General features: G+C 47.1%; 1 protein-coding gene across 2 annotated transcripts in view; it reads left to right on the top strand.

Annotated features, from left to right (window-relative positions):
* Positions 1-1,141: 1,141 nt before the first annotated feature.
* Positions 1,142-10,712, top strand: part of MYZAP (myocardial zonula adherens protein) — an 88,833-nt gene continuing 79,262 nt past the window's right edge. The window contains exon 1 of one of the 2 annotated variants that reach the window (XM_084782742.1): positions 1,142-1,325. In XM_084782742.1, coding sequence (XP_084638868.1) covers positions 1,251-1,325 — 75 coding nt within the window. In that variant the 5' untranslated portion in view covers positions 1,142-1,250. The remainder of the gene's footprint in view (positions 1,326-10,712) is intronic. The other variant, XM_084782741.1, reaches the window with a different exon arrangement.

Below are 10,712 nucleotides of genomic sequence, written 5' to 3'. Positions count from 1 at the left end.
ATAAAGAAGCAGGTTCCACAAGATCATGAGGAATTCTGATCAGCAACATTCTTTGCCTATCTTCCCTGCCAGTGCAATTCTGGGAACACACACACACACACACACACACACACACACACACACACACACACACACACACACACGGGGTGGGGGGGAAAGACAGAGAGAGACAGAGACAGAGAGACGGGGTAGGGTGGCACTTCAGCAGAAGCTAATGGAGATGTGTCTTCCCTCCCTCTCTCCAAAAGCATTTTGTCATGATGGTAAAGGCCAAAGCCCTCAGACTAGGTTCTGAATGACTAGGCCCCAGCTCTCGGTAGCTCCTCTCCACCATGAGCTCCTTGCACTGTGACTGGGTTCGTAAGGGTGGCAGACTGCCTTTGTTTTGTTCTCATCATTGTTAGGGGGCAGCAGGATGCTCCAACAAGGCCCTAGCAGCCTTACCCAGGGAGAGTCTCCTTTTAGTTTGGCCACTTAGTAGCCAGTGGGGCTCCTGCTGCCTTACTCAACTCCTGATGAGTCAATGTCCTCATCTGCAAAATGGGGTGCAGGATAATGACACCTACCCCAAAACGTGGTCGGGAAGATTGGTTGATGTAATGGGTGCTCAGTCCTGCCAAATGGACACACAGTAATCACTGAATAAATGTGATGGACAACCTGTGTCTGTCTTCCTCCGACTTGCAGTTCTGGTCTTCAGCTTAGTCACCTCCTCTGGCAGCCTTCTGGCTCCTGAGGACCCGAGAACGGTTACACACTCCCAGCACACATACCTGTCCTCTTCCTTAGCAACGACAGCATTTCAGGGTCTCCATCAGCGTGCAAATTTTGTGAGGACTGGGGTCAGTCGTTTACTAGGAGGCATAAGTAATAGGCATGCAATAGTGAAAAAAATGACACAAAGCAAGGATCCCAGTGGAACTCGGGAATTGGCGGAAGGTGCTGGGGTCGTGAGGCCGAATGGACAGGCGACATAGAGCCTGAACCCACAATGTGTACAGGAAGACTGGACAGAGAGATACAGAGCGGATTACTCAACTTTAAGGAGAGAATGCAGCAGGACAGGTCCGGCAAACTCTCTTTGGTCCCGCCCCTCCCAAGCCCCTCCCAGGCCCCGCCCCCAGGCTCCCAGCCTGGCGGAAGCTGCAGCCTCAAGTGTCTGAGCCTCCCCCGCGCTGGGTGCGCCCCGCACATTTATCCTGCCCTGGAGCAGCGCCGGCACCCAGCCCTCACTCCACAGCCGTTGCGAGATGCTGCGCTCCACTTCCACCGTCACCCTGCTCTCAGGTAGCAGCACCAAGTCGCCTGGGACGCCTAGTAGGAGGGTGAGTAGATAGCTGGAGAGGGAACGGCAGGGTCTCCTTCACCCATCACTGTCGCCCCCTCTGTAGGGGTGTGGGGAAGAGGATGCTTGGGGATCAGCTGCTGGTTGCCCACACCTCATCTTGGCGCAAGTTTCCCGGTCGTTCCCTGACTCCACAGTGAGGCTCACTCTGGATGCCCAGCCGGCTGGAAGAGAAGGCTTAGGGGACTTAGGGACTTTCTGGAACACACCGAACTTTCCTCTCTTTGGCGTCTCCACTATTAAGTTAAGCTTAAACGTGACACCAGTTTTAAAAGGCAAGGGACAGGTGCACAAGTAATGAATATATTTGAAATGCGGACTTCCATACTTCTCTTGGCTGGGAGCATCGTGTGTGTGTGTGTGTGTGTGTGTGTGTGTGTGTGTGTGTGTGTGTGTGTGTGTGTAATCCATTGCCTCTCATTCAGGAGCCGGCTTTGCCAGGGTGGCTGCCTGGTTGCAGGCCGGAGCTGAGCAGCTAACCACTATGTAGGAGTCCAGCTATGCAGCACTCTAGTTTATGCAGGCACTTTCTTCTTTGTGACAATGGGGCCTAGTCCTAAATCCCGAGGCATCATCTCCAGGGAGGTTTCCCTGAGGAAATCTGTTTAAGCACAGTCTTTGCTGAATTTATTCTTACCTCCCCAGATGCTCTGGGAAAGAATGGTCAGACCTGTCAGGCTCACATTCCATGCCCTTTCTAAGAGCCTCAGAGAACTCTGTTAAGCTTGGCTTGTAGCTTTTTAGTTCTTCTAGTGTCATGATGGTAAATACTTCTAATCACGGTTTCCTGTGGGTCACTCTAACAGGCTAAATCTAGTCACATCAGTTTGATTGACATGCACTATTTACCTTTTAAGCCATCTTTCTCTACCTACGCACAAAAGGCATGTGTTACTTTTGGGTGAGGGCCAAGTGATGGTCCGTGTCTCTCTCTCTCTCTCTCTCTCTCTCTCTCTCTCTCTCTCTCTCTCTCTCTCTCTCTCTCTCTCTCTCTCCCTCCCTCCCTCCCTCTCTCTCTCTCTCTCTCTCTCTCTCTATATATATATATATATATATATGTGTGTGTGTGTGTGTGTGTGTATGTGTGTGTGTGTGTGTGTGTGTGTGTGTGTGGCAGACACATAAGGCTCCCAGAACTCTGGTTGCTGGCTCATTAACTTCATAAAGAAAGCTTCACATTTGGTTAGTGGGTTTCCAACCACAGGCCTACCTTACTGCACCATGGGCATTTGGCCTTTTCCCATGGAAAGCTTGGTTAAGTAGAACAACGTTTTGGTTGACAAAGAATGAAATCACTGAAAAGATAGCCCTGAGCAGTGTACAGCACCCCACCCCCAAGGAGACTGGTTGAGGTAGATGCTGGGATCCTGTGGGTGAATACAGATGTAACTAGTACACTCAGTAGCATCTTTGAGATTTTTCTGGACACACTGTTGGGAAGGTTTTGTCTTTTGGGTAAGACTGTGTCAAAACTTTGGGCTGAAGAACTCAGGCTTCTGAAGTCAGACTATGTAGGAATGACTGGAACATGCTAGTACTTCTTGTGGACAGACTATTTCTAAAGGCTCCAGGTGTGTGTGTGTGTGTGTGTGTGTGTGTGTGTGTGTGTGTGTGTGTGTGTGTGTTTTGCCAGGGTCATGTGTTGTTGATTGACTAACTGACTCACTGAATATTTATAGATCTGTGTGCTACAGGGCTGGGCACTCGGCTACACTCTGTTCCTGGAGGCAGACGTTGTCACAGATGATATACAGTAATGAACGGAGCATTGTCAGGGTTTAGTGATGCTAAAAGGAAGGCTCTCTCTGAGGTGTGTGAGGCAAGCCTCTCCTTGCAGATGAGCAAATACTTAGTGTTCCAGCCAGAGCGAGTGATGGTAAATAAAGAACTATCATTGCTCTCAATGGATACTTGTCATGGATTGTATGATACTGTATGTCAGATGTGCTATGGAACAAAATGCTTATTAAAAATAACTTTTTAGAAGCACAACAAAATAAAATTATACACTAAATAAGTTACCATGAGAAATGTTTCTGAAATGGAAAAGTCTTCAAGAAACCATGAATCCTCTCACCTCTTCTCTGATTTTGGAAGGGACTTGGTCTCAAACTGGAATACTGTGGGGTGTATTCAGCCTGTCACTTATGGGCTGCGTGCAGCCAGGGGTAGCTATGGACATATTCCAGCACAGAACCATAAATGTTTTTAAAGCACTATGAGATGCTTTTGTTTGGTTTTTGAGCGTGAACTTTGTAAAGGGCAATGCCATGTCTCAAAGTCAAAAGGCTGACTAGCAATTAAAATAGATCCGTTTTATCCAAAGGGCTTATCAAAGTAGAGGCTGTGGGGAAAACCAGGCTGTGCTGTCGCAGAGTCCAAGCCAGTCAGAAGTGTTGGTGACGGTTGACGTTGTGCAGGAGTTGCCCTGAGTCAGCTGCAAGGGCAGTGTCCAACCAGGCTGTCACAGGCCACCCTTTGTTCAGGGACTGCCACCTGCAAATGTACTTAGCTCCCTCTTGTCTGAAACCATCTCAAGGGGGAGGAGGGAGCCAGTGGGCAGAGAGATTTCTGTTAACCGATAAACAAAACTCCGAGAGGCTTTCATACACATTAGTCAGTGGGAATTAAAAAAAGAAAAATCTGCCTTCAAACCAGTTGTGCACTAAAAATAGTTTTATCTGTAGCAACAGTGGGAAGATAAAGTGGAGAACAGGTACAGCGAGACTGATGACCTTGGGGGATGTGGGCTGGGATTTAAAAAAATAGCAGCACAAATGACTTCATGATTTTGAAAGGAATTTTGTAATTGAAGGTTAATCACATAGCATAGGCCTTTGAAATGAGTTTTGTAATTGAAGGTTGATCTCACAGCATAGGCCTTTGAAAGGAAGTCAGTTGTGTGGCCAGGTTGTGTGCCTGGAGTGGAAGGCACATGCTGTCTCCCGTAGCCTGCTCCTTTGAGCTCATCCCCTGGGCTAGAGCAGAATGAGATGTCACGGAGTCTCTCCAGCACCGTGTGCTCTTGATAAGGGGAGACTGTTGGCTGCTTGTAGCTGGCATTGTGACCCCTTGGTGGCATAAAAGAAAAAAAAAAAACTAAAACAAATCCAAACAAGGCCAGGGGGTAAGATTGTTTCCCAGGCAGCCCTTCCCTTGGCAAAGGCTTTCTCTCTTAAAACCCAGAATAGACCTGCCCATCATGGCTCCCTGGCTGATGCTGTACTCACCAGTCTTCTACCTGCCTTGTTCGTTCAAAATAAAGAATTCCCCTTGGGCATGTGAAAGGGGCTGGCAGGTCTTTGCCCAACTTCCTCTTCTCAGTAGAGGAAGTAATCTCTGTAGCTCTGTATCCTGTACCCTGTGGAATCCAACCTTCCTGTAGGACCTGAGGAAGAGACATGGGACTTTGGGGGGAATCCAGCCCCTGGTGGAAGGAAGCCAGTATCCACTGGGGCAGGGGGCAGATTCTCATTGCATCTGAAACCGCCTGGCTCCTGCTGGGGGTCCTCCTGAGCTAATTCCTGACAGGCCAGGCAGTAGAGTTTTAGAATGTGGCATCACCAGGACTTAAGGCAAAACCTCTGCCACTAACACATGACGCTTATAGTATCAGAAAATAATCAACTGTTTCTCTCTCTCTTTCTCTCTCTCTCTCTCTCTCTCTCTCTCTCTCTCTCTCTCTCTCTCTCTCTCTCTTTCTCTTTCTCTCGATTTTCCATCTCACCCTGTTCAGTGTAGGTAGTCTGAAGGACACTTGGTTTATGGAACATTTCACGTTTATTCTGCAGAGTATATGGAATGAGTCTAACATTGATCCTAGGCCACTGCAGAGGCCTCCATATGGTCCCTGTTGGTGTTTTTTCATGCTGTGCATCCACACTAAGCAAGGGACCTGGGACTTTTTGTCCCACCAAGCTTGGTGGCTGGCACATCCTTCCAAGCCAGCAAGCCTCAGTTGCCTGATAACACTCAAGAGCTGGCTCGCTGGAGCTAATCCCAAGGTATTTCAACCTGAAGTACTTCATCCATTACCTGTTTTATGGTTTTAAAAAGGTCCCGGTACTTTTCCAGAGTGCAGGAGAATAACACAGTGCTGTTTGCCTTTTTTCCTCTCCCGAGGTGCTGTGTCTCCTAAATGTCAACCATATTGCTGACTCATATCCATTCTTTATGGAAAAGAATGATCTTTTCCAACATACAAAATCCAGCCACCCAGTTCAGCTGTTTCAGGGGACTCTGCAAAGCCAAACTTCTCCAAGAATATCCAGGCCCCGGCCTACTTTTGTCTGTCTTGTCCTCTGTCCTGGATATTTCAGACACCCCCACCCCCCACCCCGGGAGCTTCTAGTGCTGGGTTTTGTTTGTTTGTTTTCCCCTCTTTGGTTCATGCTTCTCCCCTAGTGAGAATCTGAGTATGCCCTGAGCCCTCATTTCCTCAGCTTGTGCAATCCACAGTTGTGTGAAGCTATGAATGATCAATTGAGAAACTTTAGAGACCTTGGAGGTATGCTCTGTTGATATGGTCACACACACACACACACACACACACACACACACACACACACACACTCACACACCATGGTGGCTGTGTGTGCTCCTAATGTCAGCAACGGGGAAGCAGAGACAAGCAGACCCATGGGCATTGCCAGCCTGCTTGCTGAGTCCAGGCTAGTAAAAGATCACATTTCAGTAAAAACCAAGGCGGGTGGCACAGGTCTAATGGCACCCAGTGTCCCAAAGAAACCTCAGTTCATATACACTTTGGGAAATGAGAACTTAAGAAGAGAAGGCCTGGGATCCAGCCAGCCTGATGATTCCATCCTCAGGGGAGGAAACAGGTGACAAGTGGTGGCCCAGGTGAGAAGTTTGACAGTTCTGGGTAGGTCTCCAAGTACTCTCCTGGCCTCTTCCACTGCTGCAGTTGAAATTTTATTCATTGGGTTAAGTTGGTGATTCTCAGCCTTGGTTCTATGTAGTTACCAGTCAGCTTAAAACAGTTATGTCTGGGTCTCGGGCCTTGAGCCATGTGGAACATAGATATGTTTATCGTGAACTCCTCCATATGACGGTGGGCAGGGTCCAGGAGAAGAAGAGTGTTTCTTTAGGCATGCTTCCCCTTAAAGGCAGATATTCTGTGGCAGCCAGCAAGATCCCTTGGGCCTTGTAGATGACCTTCAGGGTGATGGCCGGGCAGGGCCAAGGGGTGGAAACGCTGCTGGATATACTGGAATCTGTGTGTGTTTGTGACTTTATGCTTTCTTCTCAGATGTTAGCATACGGGGCATGTTCTGTGACTAGTTCCAAAGTGATCCAGAGAGAGCTGAGAGAGCAAGGGAGGCCCCTGCCTTCCTCCTGGTGGATTTTGTGAGGCAGCAGATCTGACATGGGAAAGGAGAGCCCCTTCCCGTAGGGGAGGCTGCTTGCTGCTCCTCAGGCAGATTTGGCCTCCTCTTTTTTTAATATCTCTGAGCTAAGAGTGGATTTCACCATGGCCTACAAAATCTGAATGGTTCTTTTTTTTTTTTTTTTAAAGATTTATTTATTTATTATGTATACAGCATTCTGCCTGCAGGCCAGAAGAGATGGTTGTGAGCCACCATGTGGTTGCTGGGAATTGAACTCATGACCTTTGGAAGAATAGTCAGTGCTCTTAACCTCTGAGCCATCTCTCCAGCCCATCTGAATGGTTCTTATCTAGCTCTTTTTATTAAAAAAAAAAAAAGTTGATTCCACCTTGATATAGATAATGAAGCTACAAGTTCAGGGTCACGGCAAACCTTCTCTAGATGGTGTGTGTTCCATTCCCACAGAGCCTGGCATGCAGGTTCCAGAGGTTGGATATTTTTGTGTTGAGCAGGGAGTGGAAGGCTGTCCTCCTGGCACACCCACAAACCCCACACCTGCTGTTTTTAAGGGCAGCTTGGCAGGGCCTCACAGAAGGAGTGGACCAGATCAGAGGGAAACAAATACATTTAATTCATTTCCTTAGGGAAATCCAATTTGCAAGCTAATTAGCAAACTTGTCACCTCCCTTGTCATCTTCTCTACCCCTAGAGATAGATTTCCCCTCCCCCTTTGGTGAACCATAGTTTCAGAAGCTGAGAGCAGAAAGGTGGGTGAAACCCCAGTGTCTTTAGATGAGGACCTCTGCCTTCACAAAAGGGGTCACACAGAGCCTCCAGAGGATGTCCTGAGCTCCCCAGTGTCCTGAGCTACAAAGGCTTGATTGAACCTTCTTTTTCTTAAACTTTCTCTCTCTCTCTCTCTCTCTCTCTCTCTCTCTCTCTCTCTCTCTCTCTCTTTCTGTGTGTGTGTGTGTGTGTGTGTGTGTGTGTGTGTGTGTGTGTGTGTAAAAAAGACCTGAAGGCTAGCTGTTTCTCCCTTGCCTTCCCTCCCAGGAGGGTGGCTTTGAAGACAGTGGGAGAATCTCTAGGGAGTTTCAGGTGTAGTCTCTTTTGTTTGAGTTCACTTCCTCAAACAAATCTAACCCAACAGCATTGATAGACTGCTAGGCCTTGGAGAGGCTGGGAAGCCATCCTGATAAAACACTTGCCTGATTTCAGCCTTCTTTTCCGTCCATTCTGTAGTGCAGGGAGTATTAGGAAATGCTTCATTATTCAGTTGAATTGTTGGAATGAACTCATGTTTCAGTGTCAGTCTCTTTATCCATTCCCTGTTGACTGGAAGAGTTTTGTTGGCCTGTTGTTCTGTTTACATTCATCACACCTGCTATTCAAATAGCTTAGGTTCTATGTAATATGTCACTCTCTGGACATGTCAACCTTGAGCTGTACCTGGGCTGTCTTGGAACATCTTGCCTAAGAGATGTCTGTTGTTCGATAATGATGGATTTTCCCAGACCTCACCGACCTAAAAAGGACCTCTCTGTGCTACTATACCCAGCTCATGTAGCCTTTCTAGATACTGCCTTTCTCATAGAGTCCGACTTCCGGTTAAGATTTAGATTCTCTTTCCTTTATCCCCATAACAAGAAACTTACACAATCCCCAACATGTGCCAGAGACTGCACAAAGCTCTTAACATGTGTCAGCTAAATTAGCCTTCACACATGGAAGGGAATACAGTGCAGTTAGCTTTATTTTGCAACTAAGGTAACTGAAGGACTGAGGATGAAGCCACTTTCTAAAAGTTTCATAGCTAGTGTCAAAACCAGCCCCCAAAATGCAGGCCCCATGCTGCAACCTCCAAGCTGCCCTGCATCTCAGCACCATGCTTTGCCTATACCAACCACCATTTTTAGTACCCTTGCTTGAGAATATTAATAGCTTACGAGCTCCTGGCGTACAGGAGCTTCTTTGTCATCCTGGTCCCTTTCTAGCCCTTAAAAAAAAAGTCGTTTACAAATTGTAAGATCTCAGCAATCAAAGAGCAGAGCATGCTGTGCACAGCTCCTTTGTTTGATCCACAGCAATAGACCGCTGCTTCCAGGGATGGATGGTGGAACAGCAATGGAGTGTAAGCTGTGGTTCTCCACACTGTTCAGAACTCAAGGGCTGAGCAGGCTGCCAAGGGGACACCTGGGTGTGAACTGCACTACCTACCTCCTGGGCATCCTGGGCACTGTTTAGCCTGGGAAAGCCATGAGTTTCAGGAAGACATAGTGATTAGCATCATAGAATGCTGAGATAAGCCATGTTAGGTTGATGTTAGGACTCCCCGCAGGGAAGATGGGGAGAGGGAGCAGACTATGCCAGTCACTCTAGCGGGCAGGGTTCAGGGATCATGTTCCTTAGCAGAGCTTTTTATCAGGAATTCAGAATACCTCCCAGGCCTCTAGCAAACCTCATTTGCTGCTCCTGAAGCAATCCAGTTTAGGAAGAATTAGCACCCACTCCACACATGTTCTCTCTTAATTTTTATTATTGTTATTACTACAATTGTGTGTGTGTGTCTATGTGTGTCTGGGTGCACTCATGAGGATGCCAGAAGAGCGTGTCTTCCTCTCTCATGCTCCACTTATTCCTTTGAGGCAGAATCTCTCCCCAGACATGGGCCTCGTGTTTTTTCAGCTGTGGTCCAAGCAGTCCTCTTGTCTGCATCCCCCTCAGAACTGGGGTTACCAATGTGGATGGGGTGCCTAGCTTGTTACGTGTCTGCTAGGAGCTGAACTTTGGTCTTATGATTGAGGAAAATGCTTTTAATTCCTGAGTCACCACTTCAGCCCTGTTGTTATTTTAATTTAGAAAATGACTGAAACTGTTGCAAGCAACACAGAAATGCCTTGAGGGTGTCTTTCTTCAATTAAATCTACATTAGCTATAAGGGTGTGTTTAAAAGCAAAAATAGGATTAGTCTTAACAGTTTGCTCTGCAGCTTTATTTCTTTTTTCTTTTCTTTTTTTTAATATTTTTATTTAATTTACATGTGTTGGTTTGAGGGTGTCAGATCTTGGAGTTACAGACAGTTGTGAGCTGCCATGTGGGTGCTGGGAATTGAACCGGGTCCTTTGGAAGAGCAGGCAATGCTCTTAACCACTGAGCCATCTCTCCAGCCCCTGCAGCTTTATTTCTTTTATTTTTGTTTTGTTTTTTAAGAAGGGGGTCTCTCTGTGTAGCCTTGGCTGTCCTGGATCTTACTCTGTAGACCAGGCTGGTCTCCAATTCACAAAGATCCACCTGCTTCTGTCTCCCAAGTGCTAGACTTAAAGATGAGCACCACCGCTGCCCAGAAAGCAACTTTCTTTTTTCACTGGGACCATATGTTTGCTAGGGAGGTGTGTGATCCTGCTTCAAGCTGGAGTTAACTTGCTTATGTACCATGGACAGTGGGGCATCAGTGGGTCAACATCTATTGAGAACAGCTATGTTCTTTAATGTTCCCATCAAAGCCCTCTACTGATGAGAGCAGATACTTCAGATAGGACCTGAGGATGTAGCTCCAGGCATCTGCTGCAACTGCCGAATGACTTTGAAGCCAAAGCTTTTATTTTACAGGCTCATTTCATTTTTATGTATTGTGCTTTCTGTTGACTTTGTGCACTTGAGGGTGGGCATGGCTCACACAGCCTGGCCTGATGGATGTGGTGTAGCTGCCCACCGTGGGAAGTGCATGGAGCAATGTCAGAGGGCCAGTGGAAAATGGGTTCAAGTGTTGAAGGTCCATCTCATTTATGGTTGAGTTAATGCGTAAGATCTTTTTCCTTAAAATTATGGCCATTAGGGATCCACCAGCTAGTGAAACAGCATTGTTTACTATCTAGTGTCCCAAATTCCATTGGCCAAATAGTTTCCATGGAAATGAAGGTCAGGAAGCTAAGTGGGCCTGTCTTGTTTTGGAGCATGTAGACTGAGAACTCAGTGATAGTATCTACATACTAATAAAAATACGTTAACAGGGCCGGAGG

The sequence above is a fragment of the Acomys minous genome (assembly GCF_964271855.1).
Source record: "Acomys minous genome assembly, chromosome: 5".
Lineage (NCBI taxonomy): Eukaryota > Metazoa > Chordata > Mammalia > Rodentia > Muridae > Acomys > Acomys minous.
The sequence above is the reverse complement of the archived record's forward strand: the minus strand, read 5'-3'. Positions and strand labels throughout refer to the sequence as shown.